Genomic DNA, 14,823 nt, shown 5'->3' with positions numbered 1-14,823 from the left:
TATATACACACACACACACACACACACACACACACACACACACACAAACAATAAAATAAAATAAAATGGTACATGTGAATGTTTCTGTTTGGTACCATATAGATGAGCAGGAGGAGTATTTTTCACGTTTGAAGAACCTGGTGGAGGAGATGCATGATGAGTACAAGCAACCAGTCTACCTTGCCACAGCAACAGCTAATCAAGGTCTTACTAGGCATACTAGAAACTTCCAAGCAGGTGTGTTGAGGCAAGCTGGAGCTAAACTCTGCAGGACACCGGCCCTCCAGGACCGAGTTTGGGCACCCCTGATTTAAACCCACCCAACAGACAGTGCAGTCAAGCACAAACATTTGCAAATTGGAAAAAATAAATATGTATAATTAAAAAAATAGATTATTTACATATAGACACTTACATATACATACATACATACATACATACATACATATTGGTACCATATAGATGAGCAGGAGGAGTATTTTTCACGTTTGAAGATCCTGGTGGAGGAGATGCATGATGAGTACAAGCAACCGGTCTACCTTCTGGGCCACAGCATGGGCAACAACTACATCCTGTACTTCCTCAACCAGCAGACTCAGCACTGGAAAGACCACTACATTAAGAGCTTCATCTCTCTGGGAGCACCTTGGGGTGGCGCTGTGAAGCCCCTCAGAGTCTTAGCATCAGGTACAGTAAAGAAAACATTTTCCAAAATACTGTCAGCTATACATTTTTTTATGAAAAACACAGTAAAACAGTTATATTATGAAATATTGTTAAAATTTAAAATAACTGTTTTCTATTTCTATGTGAAAATATGATTTTTATTATTTATTTAGGATTTTCAAAAGAACAGCATTTTTTTAAAATATTAAATATTATATTATTAAGCAAATTCAGTAAGCGCCATTAATCCGTTAGTAGCAATGTTATTTTAGTATCATTGATAGGGTTGCAAAGGGGGAGAAAATTTCCGGAAACTTTCCATTTTCTGAAACATTTTCTGAAAGTTTAAAAAAAAAAAAAAAAAAAGTCCTGGAAAAGTTTTCAAAAATTCTCGTATTTTTCCCAAAATTTACTGAACATTTTCTGTCTCTTTGCAACCCTGATAATTCATACACTAATATAGTTTGTGTAAATATTCTGAATTATATTTGATTTTTTTTGTTGTAAATTAAAATTTATTTGACGTTTTAGTAATTTTGTTGTGTTTTTGTCTTTTTTATTTGTTTGTTTTTTATGTCTATATAGTTTTTATTATGTTTTAGTTTATTTAGTTTCAATTATTTTAGTGCTTCATTTTTAAATGAAAATGAGAAATGTTGCCTTATAAAAAAAACTATATATATATTTGTGTGGAAACTGATATATATATTTTTTTTTTCAGGAGTCTCTGATGAATATAAAGTAAAAAAACAGCATTTATTCAGAAATGGAAATCTTTTGTCACTTTTGATCATTTAAAGCTTCATTGCTGCATCCTAGCTACTAAAAGTAGTCATACAAAAACATGCAGACATAGAATATGAAATACTGATTATTTTAACTGTAAACAATACTTTAATTTTAATATAATTTTAATTTTGGGTGACCTATTGTCTTAACATGTATAAAACATTTAAGCTGAGTTTTAGTCTTTATTTTATGCCTTTTTAGGTGAAAACGATGGCATACCCTTTGTGTCCAATATAAAAATCCGCGAAGAGCAACGAATGACCACCACAAATCCGTGGATGATCCCTTCTGAAGAGGCTTGGCCCAAAGACCACACCTTCATCTCCACCCCCTTTTTCAACTACACCAACCAAGACTATCAACAGTTCTTCAAAGACATCAACTTTGAGGACGGCTGGTATATGTGGGAGGACACCAGAAACCTCACGGCCGGTCTGCCCGCACCTGGCGTCGAGGTCTACTGCCTCTATGGGGTGGGCCTCCCTACGCCCGTCACATACGTGTACGACGAACAGTTTCCAAACACCGACCCCATAGATATTATTTACGATGATGGCGACGACACCGTCGGCAGCCGCAGCATGAGTCTCTGTAAGCGCTGGATAGGGAAACAGGAACAGGCCGTGCACGTGACAGAGTTCAGAGGCATGGCTCATTTGGACATGGTCTTCAATCACAAGGTTCTCACAGCAGTCCAGAGAATTTTGGAGGGAAAGTACCATGAGAAAACAGACGACCGCTCTGTAGAGCCTCCATCTCTTAGCCTAGGTTTTGTGTGACATTTGCCCAGCTGCATTAGAAGTGTCCTGATCTCATGTACAAAAGTATGACTTAAACATCTCTTTGTATTGGTTTATATTAATAGACATGATATACTCGTTTGTTACAGTGTATTATACAGAATTTATCAAATGTAATTAATCTGTACATTAAAGATTATAGCCACCGTAGCTCTTAAAGTGTGAAATGTGCTTTTTGTATAACATAGCATAACTTAAACTGTCTATGCTACCATAATATGTTAATCACATTTCATATATATGTAAAGGATCATATGTTACCCTGGAGCACAAAACCAGTCTTAAGTAGCAGCACGGGTATATTTGTAGCAATAGCCAACAATACATCGTATGGGTCAAAATTATCGATTTTTCTTTTATGCCAAAAATCATTAGAATATTAAGTAAAGATCATGTTCCATGAAGATATTTTGTAAATTTCCTACCGTAAATATATCAAAACTTAATTTTTGATTAGCAATATGCATTGCTAAGAACTTCATTTGGACAACTTTAAAGGTGATTTTCTCAATATTTTGATTTTTTTGCACCCTCAGATTCCAGATTTTCAAATAGTTGTATCTCAGCCAAATATTGTCCTATACTAATAAACCATACATCAACGGAAAGCTTATTTATCCAGCTTTATTTAAGATGTATAAATCTCAATTTCAAAAAATTGAACATTATGACTGGTTTTGTGGTCCAGGGTCACAGATGTTTTTTAGGCTGTGACATTGTTAAACTACTAGTTTAATGAATGCTTACAATAAATATATAAATATGTTTATCCATATTAGTGGTGCATATATGTGTCCATGTTTTTCCTACGCCTGTCTGTACTCAGTACAGATAATATTTGCTGAACTCAGTAACCTTTGAACCAGTTTAGGAGTTCTAAGTCTGATTCACATCAGCTTTTTGCAAACAAATTAAAATGCGTTAGACAAAGGTTCAGAGTTCACTCAGAAGCAGGCAGTCATTTTGCCAGGAAATCTTTCCTTGATTGTTGTTGGAAAAAATAATTGATTGTTTCTCTTGAAATATAGATGTTTTGGTGGAAATTCTTTTAATCAGTAACTCGGTTTGGTATTTTTTTCCACCTTAAACCTCTGATCTTTGAACATCATCCTCACAGAGAGTGAAACAAGCAAACTGCATGTGCAATATGACAATAATTCAATGGTCATCCCCTTAACCTGTGACTACATTCACAATATAACACAAATTTGACTGCTTTTGGATTATAGGTTTTTATTGCTTTTATGCTTGCTGCACAATAAAACAATAAGAACACACATTCTCATTAAAATTTTATATATAAAGTATATATATACTTCCGTTAGTAGCAGTGTTATTTTAGTATCATCAGTATACTATTATAATATTCAATTCTATTTTCTATTTTCATTTTTAACTTTTATTTAAAGTTTTAGTAATTTTGTTGTGGTTTGCTATTTTATTTCGTTTTGGATTTTTAAATGTGTATAAAGTTTTTATTCATTTGTTGTAGTTAATTTATTTTTAGCTATTTAAATGACAGCGAGAAATGCTTGTCAATGCCTATTTTATTATTAAGTAAATAAAATGTTTATATAATTGTACGTAACTATTGGAAATGTTTAGTTGAAGTGTTAAAATTACTAATACTAAAACTTAAATTATCTAACCCTAACCCAGAAATATAAAATAATGAATAAAGGTGTAAAAAGCACATAACAACCTAAAATAAAAGTAAAATGAAAACTGACAATATAAAAAAAAGATCATTCAAAATATGAATAATATTTACAGTAATGTATAAATAATACTAATTTAGCATTGCCTGTTTTTAAATAAAATACATTTTATTCAAATTAATTGAGAAATAGATTTCAATTATTTAATACAAGCATTTAACACATTTTTTATTATTCCGATGATCTGTCAAAATAAAACTAAATAGTGTCATTCGGGCTAATTTGCTATGGGTTTTCTGATTAATAAATGATAAGATCTGTGACAATTAGCCTACTATTTGAATAGGTTTTCAGTCAGTCCTTGTAGTAGTTGTAGTCCTTAATTAGCATCTTACATTTTCAAAGCACACAATTATTTCGAAATTTAAATCTGAGGTATGCATGACTATATACAGATAATACATGCTCTGTTACATCAATTCTTGCAGGATTTTTTTTTTGCCATAATCGAACTGTCTCTCAAAGCTCCGCCCACTGGCTCGATGCGTTCTGCCATTGTTTATTCGCGTCTAGCTGCTTTAAAAACACCTATTACATGATCGCCACATTGTCTGTGCTCATCCCGCTGTCACTGTTCCGCAGACCCAGAAGAGACGCTTCTCAGATCACTCTCAGACCTCACGATGGACAGATAAACACAAATGCACCGTAATTTTCACTGTAAGGTATCTGTACTTTTACTCAAGTATGGTTTTTAGGTACTCTTTACACCTCTGAAGATCTGTGACAATTAGCCTACTATTTGAATAGGTTTTCAGTCAGTCCTTGTAGTAGTTGTAGTCCTTAATTAGCATCTTACATTTTCAAAGCACACAATTATTTCGAAATTTAAATCTGAGGTATGCATGACTATATACAGATAATACATGCTCTGTTACATCAATTCTTGCAGCATTTTTTTTTTGCCATAATCGAACTGTCTCTCAAAGCTCCGCCCACTGGCTCGATGCGTTCTGCCATTGTTTTTTCGCGTCTAGCTGCTTTAAAAACACCTATTACATGATCGCCACATTGTCTGTGCTCATCCCGCTGTCACTGTTCCGCAGACCCAGAAGAGACGCTTCTCAGATCACTCTCAGACCTCACGATGGACAGATAAACACAAATGCACCCTTGATCCTGTAAGCCAGCAGAGGTGTGAGCTACTGAAAGAGATGATTTCCTGCCATCGGTTGATCCTCGCGTCGCTCCAGCTGTGTTTGTTGTTGCTGGTGTCATTTACCGACAGCAGAAGTCTGAAATGCTTACCGGGGAAAGTGTGCTCGGATCGACCGCCTGTGGTTCTCAGTAAGCTGTTTTATTACAGAACATCCTCTGTGTTGAAATGTCCTGTTGCTTTTCTGTACTTGACACAAGTCACAGTTGTTTACTTGTCTCATGATGAACTGTCATACGGGCTGTGTCTCAAAACCTAATGAGCTGCCTACCTAGACAACACTTTCCTTGTCCATTCAGGCAACTTAGTAACAGTTCAGATGCTTAAAAGTTGCGATGGTCAAAATGTTGTCTAGATAGCGTTTGCATGAATATTAGGTTTTGAGATCCAACCACTGTTACACGATGTACAGTAGTCCGTTTTAATCTTATATCCATGTATTTTATAGTATTATATGGGGTGTTTAATATCTGAATGCGTTTATAACCAGATCTTATCTGTGGTGGCTAAACACTTCTTGAAAGGTGTCGATATTTTATTAACAGTTTAATACACGTGACTAAACAGCTGCGAGCGTTAAGGCGATGTAATTATTCACTGGAATTTACTGAAGAAACACAGTCAGAGAGTATGAATGTAAAAAAACATTGCAAATCCATAGTATTATAGCCTCTCGGTTTCTTTTCTGGCTTTTTCCTTCTGTCTAAATGTTTATTTTCGCTTTGACGGTTTCTCATATGACGCGGTCATATGACTTGAGGGGAAAAAAAATCAAACGACTCTTTTGTCACTGATTTCGCAGCCGGTCATAGTAAAACAGCAAAATACAATACTTTGTGTGTTTTTTTTTATTCCACGAAGGGAAATTATGACATTTACGACTACATTTTATTACATACGATCTTTTTTCAGACTTTATAGAAGTATTGTATAGAAGTAGCCTAACCATGTTTTTGACATGGCACTGTCATAATACGTATTTTTGTATTTTATTTCATTTTAATTCATTTATTTATTTATTTTTTTAGTTAGTTAGTTAGTTAGTCATATAAACCTTAAAAGTCTAATGTACCTTGAAATATCTTAAGAGTACCATGTAAGTACCATGGTACAATGTGCTAACTATTATCATACTTTCCATGCACCATTGTCCGTTGATGGAGAATCCATTTAAAATGATAAAATATGATTCATTGAATTTACTAAATTTTTTAAGGTAAGTGGTTGCAATCAATTAATTTTTGTTTGCAACCACTTACCTTAAAAAAAATTAGTATCATTTTTTCGGTGTAGTATCTGTGTTTTGGAACATGATAGCAAGTTTTTAGCTGATCCAAGATGGTTTTTATCTGGTAATCTGTTCCATAAACCATTTTGACCTCCTTGAACTTGTATGGCCCACTGGTTCCTGGTTTCTACCTGGTCATTAGCGGATCAAAGCTGGTAGAACAGCTGGTCATACCACTTTTAGGTAGCCAAGACCACCTTAAAATCTTTTTGTGAATATGTTTGCTTGTCTTCTAGCTGGAAATCACCTCACCATGTTACAAAACAAAACTAGACTGGATTTTCCATCAGATACTTTTTGTGTAAAAAGATCTGTCTTTGTGTCTAAATTTACACTACATCATTATACCGCAATAAAAGATGGCTTAAGTACATTATTTCTACAAAAAATGTCTATAACAATATCTTAAGTACAACATTTGACTAGCCAATATTTACATGACACTTGATAGCAGGAGCAAAAATTCTTCTTAGTCATGTTAAATATGTGCAAAATGAATTCTGGATGTGGTGACTGATGATAAAGACATGCAAACATTGCAGGAAACCATACTTGGAAGTATAGTGGGGGGTCAAATGCTTCAAACCAGACCAAACTGGCCAGGATTAGTGATGATAGAGATGTTTAAACAGTAGGGGATAAATTGGTAATCTCTTTTGGATAGTGATAGTGTTAAGTCTTTTTAATCAGTGGTTCTTTGATCATATCTATAGTAGCTTTTTGACTGTGTAAACTCATTAATATTTGATTAAGCTCTCTTGTATTTTTATTCATAGTGATTATGTGATTGGTTAGCTGGCCTAATTACTTCTCTCTCTCTCTCTGTAGTTCCAGGAGATCTTGGGAATCAGCTTGAAGCCAAACTTGACAAACCTAGTGTAGTGCACTACATCTGCTACAAGAAGACAGAGGACTACTTCACATTATGGCTCAACCTGGAGCTGCTGGTGCCGGTGGCCATTGACTGCTGGATTGATAACATGAGGTAAAGGGCAAAAGGGCATCAGGAATCGGAAGTTGTTCACGTGATGTGGCAATTGATATCCATAGAATTTTTCAAAAACAAGCATCCTTCTTCTTGGTTGTTAAATCAGTGGTATTGTTGAAGCACCCATTCACATTATGTTAACCTATTTTTAAAATAATTGTGTTTAACTGCTGAATTTGTAGCAAAAAACTACATTACCCATTATGCTAAACAGAAAATTGAATCCAATTATGGTTGCAGCGAACAAATCCTGCCAAAAGTGTGTGCAATATCTTTAAATATATTGTTTCTATAGATATAATTAACAACTTTTAATGGTTAATTTTATATTTCTCCATTTTAAATTTAATTGTCATTCACAATGTTTCATGGGATTGTAGTTTTTCTCTCAGTGAGTGCACACTCTTATACCGGTGTCTTTTCGTTCAATTTTCAAATACGTTTTTTGTTTCAAATTAAAGTTTGTAATGTTGTGATTCACCTACACTAGTAGCTAGTTGGCTTGGTTAATGGCTTGTTCTAATACTTTAATAAATACTTTTTAGAAATCTCTATGGGAAAAATTAATAGAAAAAATGCTTCTGGAACCAACGCCATTGGAAAAAGTTGGCTGGCAATAATGCACTCTATTGAATGTAAAGATAAAGACATGCTGTGCATTCTTTGAACTCTTTCTCCGTATAACTTTTTATACCTTGCTTTGAATATGCAAATATGTAATCAGCATATATTTTGTTTGCAGGCTACTGTACAATCACTCAGCCCACCTCACTGAAGCTCCTCCGGGGGTGGATGTCAGAGTGCCTGGTTTTGGACAGACATATAGTTTGGAATATCTGGATCCTAGCAAACGGAGTGTGGGTGAGTGCAAACTAGGTGTTTATTTCATTATGTTAGTATGTTGATTGGTAACAGTTGTTTGACGAGAGCTTTGTCTGTTTCAGGCATGTACTACTTCACTATAGTACAGGCATTGGTTGACTGGGGTTATACCAGAGACGATGATGTTCGAGGTGCCCCCTATGACTGGCGTAAAGCCCCAAGTCAGTATCTTCATGATCTGTTTGTGCACAAAAAAACAAAGTTCTCGGGACCATGTTGATTCTTGTCTTTATGTCTAACTTCTTACGTTTTTCTTCTGATCTGTATCTGTAGATGATAATAAGGAGTACTTCTTGCGTCTGCAGCAGATGATTGAGGAGATGGCTAATAAAGCTGGTGGTCCTGTGGTTCTCATCGCACACAGTATGGGGAATATGTACACACTCTATTTTCTTAATCACCAGCCACAGGCTTGGAAGGACCGGTACATCAAGGCATATGTGTCTTTAGGTCCTCCATGGGCCGGAGTGGCCAAAACTCTGAGAGTTATGGCAACAGGTATGGGCCACATTTTTTGTGGAAGGAGATTTTGTGGAAATGAATTTGTAGGTCAATGATGTGGCTCTCATTTTTGTTGTACTAAATTATACAAAATGAATTAAAAATGCATTCACATATACAGTGGCTTGAATACACCTTTAATTTCTGAGTTATAATTAACTTAGTTTAATTTATAACATAACTGATATTTTTTGTTAGCATAAAGTCAGAACTGTCACAGTGAAGCAGTTCACTTTAGTCTTGATATTTTTCAAGACTGTAAATATCTGTATGGTCTTGATATTTTTTGAGGGCATAACGTCAACACTGTCACATTGATACAACTGTCCTCATATCATAATGAAGAAAAAAAATCAACATTTTTGAAAAGAAAACCTCAAGTACTTTGGCGTAGTCTTGTATTATTATTTCTGAGGAACCATGATTATTTAATATTCTAGAATTTAAAAAAAGGATTTTATTAAATAATATTCTTATTAACAAAACTGCCTATTATATTTATATTTATATATTTTTAAAGCTTTTTTGTCATGTGGTTTGCAAAAATGTAATAATTGAATCAAGTCACGTTTATTTATATAGTGCTTTACTTCATACAGATGTATAGTTAATGATATTTGTAAAAACATTACATTTGGACAAATATACAGTGAAATAAAGAATTGCTGGTAAATTTTACAAACGGTTACAAAGAAATGGCAAGTTACACATTTGAAGTAGAAAATCTGAAATGGCATTTTAAACATATTTCTGTTTTATTGAAAATATAAAAAAAAAATTACAATGTATATTAAAAATTGTTTTATTTTTAGAATAATAAAAAACCTTGAAAATGGTATAAACGTTTTTCAAAAGCATATGAAATAAACCATAAATACATAAATACAACACAACGTGTTTTTGCAGTCAAACATGTCTGTCTAGCACAAATTTACATGGCAAAACACTCAAAAAAACATGCAGTGAAATGCAGAAACGAGTCCGGTGTGAACAACCCCTAAAAACTTGGCACTTGTGTTTTCAAACCCATTTTCGATCACCGCTTTGACCTTTTGATGGTTTTGGTTCCATCACAGGCGACAACAACCGCATTCCTGTCATCAGTCCTCTAAAAATTCGCACCCAGCAGCGAACGGCCGTCTCCACCGTCTGGCTCTTCCCCTACGCCCACACCTGGCCCAAAGACATGGTCCTGGTTTCCACCCCCAACACCAGCTACACTGTCCAAGACTATCAGCGCTTCTTCAAAGATATCAACTATGAGGACGGCTGGGCCATGAGGCAGGACACAGAACCGCTGGTCAGTGCACTTCAGCCTCCGGGCGTTCCTGTCCACTGCCTATATGGCAGCGGAATCCCCACACCTCAGGGATACAATTACACAAACTTCCCAGACGTAGATCCCACCGTCATCAACGGGGATGGAGACGGAACGGTCAACCTGTTGAGTGCGACACAATGCAAACGCTGGATGGGCCAACAGAAGCAGCCTGTTAACATGTTCGAGCTGCCTGGGAATGAGCACGTTGCCATGCTGTTGAACATAACCACGGTTAACTACATCAAAAAGGTGCTGTTTTCACCGTGATGGCATCACACTTCCCCCGTTTAACTTTGAACTGAAGATTGTGGTTTGCCAAAGGTACAGGACTCAGTTCTGCTTTTTGGGTGAGATGGGTCACTTCTAGAGGATGTACATTATCTAAATTCGTTTTTCAAAGTTCCTTTATTGTGGAATTCAGGTTTATCAGGAGATCAGCGTGAAATGGTCATCTATTGTTGGGCACAATCAACATTTATAGAAATTGTTGTAGTTTTTTTTTTTTTTTACTGCTTAATTCAAATCTAACAATTTAATGTTATAGAGATTTTAATGCACAAATTACAGTTGATTCATGTGAAAAACAATTGCCTGCCTTTAAACCTTGTCAATTACATTTTTAAATATTGTCTGTTTTTAATCTTTTACCTCCTACTTCTTAAAATCTACTGATTTTACCTAGTGCTTTTTTTAAATGCATTTTCTATCCAAGTTGTACTGACGCTGCAGTATTTCTGTCGAACAAGCTAGAGGCTATTTATCAGGCTGTCTGTGACCAGTATTGATTTATGGTTTATCAAGAGATCTCAAATGTAGTGCAGTACGACTGCTGAATATCTCATTGTTGCTCAATTTGTCGGCTTAACCTCTGTGACTGCAATTGTGCCACGACCCACGTGTTAATGTTGTTACACGTGTACGAACTCTCCTCAGTTTTTTTCTTTTTATACATGTACTGACCTCTTGAATATAATGAATAATGATTTGTGAAGCAAGTTATTTGTTGCCTTTAAAATTGGAGTTATAAGATTAAGTTCTGTTATAAAAACAAAGACTGTATTTTTGAAGGTACAACTGTGGAAAGTGAAACCAGGTCTTTCAGTTTCAGGATGTGGCGTGTTGCTCGTAAAATGGCTTGATGGTAAAAATGCAATGCATTTTTCAGTGGAACGCAAACCCATGGTCTGGCTGTTTGTCGCTAAACAACAGATTGTTGCATACGTGCCCTAGGTATGTTGCAATTATGTACAATAAAATACTCTTTACCAAAATTGTATAATGTAACAAAGAGATCTTTATGCATCAGTTTTTAGTACAAAAGCTTTAGTATATTCTGCTTAAATATGAAAAGTCTTAAAACACAAATGTTAACAGCAATACATGTTAGCAAACTTGAAAATTCACATTCTCAACAGTGTTTCAAGATCACTGGAGGGGGAAAAGAAAGACTTTATTTCCCGATTTGCAGCGAAGCTCTGTGCAGTTGAGCTGTATGTAAAATGGCCCATCTTCATGACCATCAATGAGACTCTACAAAAAAAACAAAACGGGTTATTATAGTTCAGATGTCAACAGCACAACTCCACAACCTTTGCCTTCAATCAATACTCATCCTTGTTTAATTTGTGGTGGAGATCTGTGTTTGGGTTCCTACCTGCATTTGTGATAAACATGTTTTTTTCAATCTTTCCGTATGGTCGCCCACACACCAAGCAAGGCTTATGTGGAAAGAAGGATCCTAAAATAGACAAAGAAGAGTGTTACAAGGAATCTAAATTTGATTGTATTTTAATCACAAATATGATATCATTTCAGGTTTTACCTTATAAAAGGTGCTAAGGTTGAATTCTTTCATGGTTTCATCCAGTATCTTGATAAGCTCAAGCAACTGAGTTTTTCCAGTGGAGATTTCCATACCAAGAAAGGTCCTGCATGAACAACTTTATGCCATTAAAACAGTCTATTATTTGATATGAAGAACTAAATAATGCACATCCTAGTTGGGTCATTAACAGTTAAGAGTAATTACATACCTAGTCTTTTCAGCATTAGAATAAACCCTCAGTTTATCGGCCAAGCAGAAAAACCTGAGAAAACAATCTGACTTAGATACCCAGCAACTAACATATGGCATAATGAAACAGTAGGGCTTTTCACACTTAAAATAGTTAACCATGAGTCATTCTAAACCCCGCAATCTTGGTTATCTTGCTTCACATTTCACATAATCTCAGGTAAAAACCAATGCTTCTAAGTTACTTGTGTGGTAATTTCCTCTTCCTGGGGTTATAAACAGTGTTTAGAATGATGATAACCCAGAGTAAACACAGTGTGAAAACCCCTGATGAGGCTTTGATTAGACTGCACTGACTTCTGGAACTGTGTCAGACCGGTGTGAATGGACTGGATAAATGGTTGGATCCAGTGATGGCGCAGAACCACCGTCTTTGAGATACTGACGTGAAACTCTTCAGACAAGGTCAGAGGGATGCCGTGAGCAGCTGCAACCACCACCATTTCATTGAGTAGCTCCAGAAAGGCCTCCTCAGGATCATCTAAAAAAGGGTTAAAGGTCATTCAGAGAAAAATTACAGTGTCTACCTCAATAATACCTTGAGGAAAATGCTTACAAGGACAGAACACGTATGTAGCCCAGTTGCCCCGCTCATGCTGGAAGGACCGCTGTCGCCCTCCATGCTCTTCACTTTTATCGATCCACTGTTCTTCAGGTTCTCTGAACATCTCCTTCACGCTGTCAGGAAGAGGCAGGCGAGGTGTCAAGTGGGCTGATTTGCCAGCTTTCCTTTTAACAGATCCATGATCCAAAGGTTCACTGGTGCTATTGAGGTAAAAGAGGAACTTAGAGCTCTGGAAATGCAAATCAAAATAAACCTAAATCAAGAAACAGAAGATCAAACGCACCAAACCTGGTTTGAGTGTCAAGTTTTCCTCTTTTCCTTAAAGGTGAGGAATCATCTTTTGAAGAGCTTTCAGTTTCCTCTTCAGAAGTGCTACTGTAATTGACAATCATGCTAAAAGGAAAATCTTTTTAAAAAGCTGCACCAGCGTATTAAACAACTTTTTCTAGAAAAACACCATCTCTTCTTCTTCTTGTTGTTGCTTTACGGCGGATCGCAGACTTATATGTGCATTACCGCCACCTATCTCTCAAATGGACCATTTACACGCTATCTACAATCTCCTGATTAACCTACAAAACACCATCTCAGATACGTGATGGCATTCTTATTGTGACGTGCAAAGTGCTTCCGTTGAAAAAATGTTGCTGTTTGTTCACAGCGCCCCGCTACAACAAACCAAAGAATTCGTTAACGAGCCATTCTTATAAGTCGGATCATTTACAATGAATCAGTTGAACCGGTTCACAGCACCGGTCAGAATGATTCATTCACAAATCTGAACGAAGCGGTCCGAGCTGTTCTGAGCTACTTGATTATATATGGCAGTTTTATATCATCACACGAACGACACATTGTTGGGTTTATAAAAAATAGTTTTATTAATATTTTTTTCAGCCTGTTTTATTTGGGATTACATTTTTTTATTCAAAGCATGGATGAGCGCGTAGGTACGTTTTTTTTTTTTTATTATTGCAATTTTTAGAACAAAGAACATATAAGGGCAATAACATTTAAACTGAATGAAAACAGATACTTAAAATAAATAAATAAAAACTAAATAATAAAAGCAATAAAAAAAAAACTCACGTCTGTAAACAAGTACAAATAATTACAAATTATTCAAAGAATAGATTTAAGGCTTTAAAGTAATTTACAGTTTTTTTTGCTTTGTTATTTCTTGTTTCTTTTAACGTATACAAGTAGTGACCTATTTCTATTCTGAAATGAGTAAAATTAGTTTTTTTCACTGCCCATTTACATTTGTGAATAAAGAATTTTCCATATATAATGAGTAAATTCACAATATACCAAATCTTGAAGTCAACAGTATACTCATAAAAAAATAAAACATCCTTTTCTTTGAGGCGTAGGTACGTTTTGAAGCGGTTCTTTGAAACTAACCATTCGAAAGAACCGATTCAAGAAAAGATTCGGACACCCATCACAACATCACAGCGTCCCACTACAGCAACGATGAATTCAAATGGTTCCGGGCCGGGGTCACCTTCCGGCTATTTTGCATTCTGCCTTATAAACCATTACAGCGGGTCAACATGACATTAAGCCTATATACATAAACGTAATCTTGCATCCTAGTATAAACATTAACATACAATGTTCACACGAACAAAATGCTGACGTTTATTTTCTTATTGAAGCTTCATATGAACTATTACCCTGTCGTGTGTTACAATAATTCCTCCAAAAGCGTTATAATAAAACAACAATTTTCCCCGATACCCTGAAACAGCGACAGACACATATACTGCGTAATAATTACGTTTTTAGTTTTTAATATGTACATGCCGTTCTTGATTAAAATTAATGAAGTTCCGGTATGTTTTGTGAGGATGCCAATTATGTGTTATTCAGGTTCCCGTGCGGCTGTCGGGGGTTTCGGTGGTCACTGATCCCAGCCCCAAATAAAACACACTATGTGTCGGGCCGTCCTCGCCTGTCGACTCCCCTAAATGCGCTGCAAACTCCGAAAAGACTGTTATCGGGTTTTTGCGGAGCAACCCAAGAGAAATCTGGAGAGTTGGCAGGGTTTTCGTGTATTTTGTAGGCACTGG

General features: G+C 35.7%; 3 protein-coding genes across 4 annotated transcripts in view; 2 read left to right on the top strand and 1 right to left on the bottom strand.

Annotated features, from left to right (window-relative positions):
• LOC107714079 (phosphatidylcholine-sterol acyltransferase-like) overlaps positions 1-2,581 on the top strand; it is a 5,166-nt gene extending 2,585 nt beyond the window's left edge. Inside the window, exons 5-6 of the mRNA XM_016519785.1 lie at positions 463-687; positions 1,657-2,581. Coding sequence (XP_016375271.1) covers positions 463-687; positions 1,657-2,234 — 803 coding nt within the window. The 3' untranslated portion in view covers positions 2,235-2,581. The remainder of the gene's footprint in view (positions 1-462; positions 688-1,656) is intronic.
• A 2,386-nt stretch (positions 2,582-4,967) lies between these two features.
• On the top strand, positions 4,968-10,914 carry pla2g15 (phospholipase A2, group XV). The gene is made up of 6 exons (XM_016519783.1): positions 4,968-5,260; positions 7,246-7,402; positions 8,148-8,266; positions 8,350-8,448; positions 8,561-8,785; positions 9,865-10,914. The coding sequence occupies exons 1-6, from the start codon at positions 5,128-5,130 to the stop codon at positions 10,374-10,376; spliced, it is 1,245 nt and encodes a 414-aa protein (XP_016375269.1). The 5' UTR covers positions 4,968-5,127; the 3' UTR covers positions 10,377-10,914.
• LOC107714076 (U6 snRNA phosphodiesterase-like) lies at positions 10,603-13,410 on the bottom strand. Of its 2 annotated transcripts, none has more exons than XM_016519780.1 (7): positions 13,037-13,410; positions 12,740-12,948; positions 12,481-12,664; positions 12,143-12,196; positions 11,932-12,049; positions 11,764-11,847; positions 10,603-11,639 (listed from the first exon to the last, which is right to left on the bottom strand). In XM_016519780.1, the coding sequence occupies exons 1-7, from the start codon at positions 13,138-13,140 to the stop codon at positions 11,535-11,537; spliced, it is 858 nt and encodes a 285-aa protein (XP_016375266.1). In that variant the 5' UTR covers positions 13,141-13,410; the 3' UTR covers positions 10,603-11,534. The 2 variants fall into 2 exon arrangements, with proteins under 2 accessions (XP_016375266.1, XP_016375268.1); XM_016519782.1 differs by having other exon boundaries at positions 11,932-12,037.
• Positions 13,411-14,823: the final 1,413 nt, after the last annotated feature.

The sequence above is a fragment of the Sinocyclocheilus rhinocerous genome, unplaced genomic scaffold (assembly GCF_001515625.1).
Source record: "Sinocyclocheilus rhinocerous isolate Xijiao unplaced genomic scaffold, SAMN03320098_v1.1 scaffold568, whole genome shotgun sequence".
Classification (NCBI taxonomy): domain Eukaryota; kingdom Metazoa; phylum Chordata; class Actinopteri; order Cypriniformes; family Cyprinidae; genus Sinocyclocheilus; species Sinocyclocheilus rhinocerous.
Note: the sequence above shows the minus strand (reverse complement) of the source record. Positions and strands in the feature narration are given on the sequence as shown.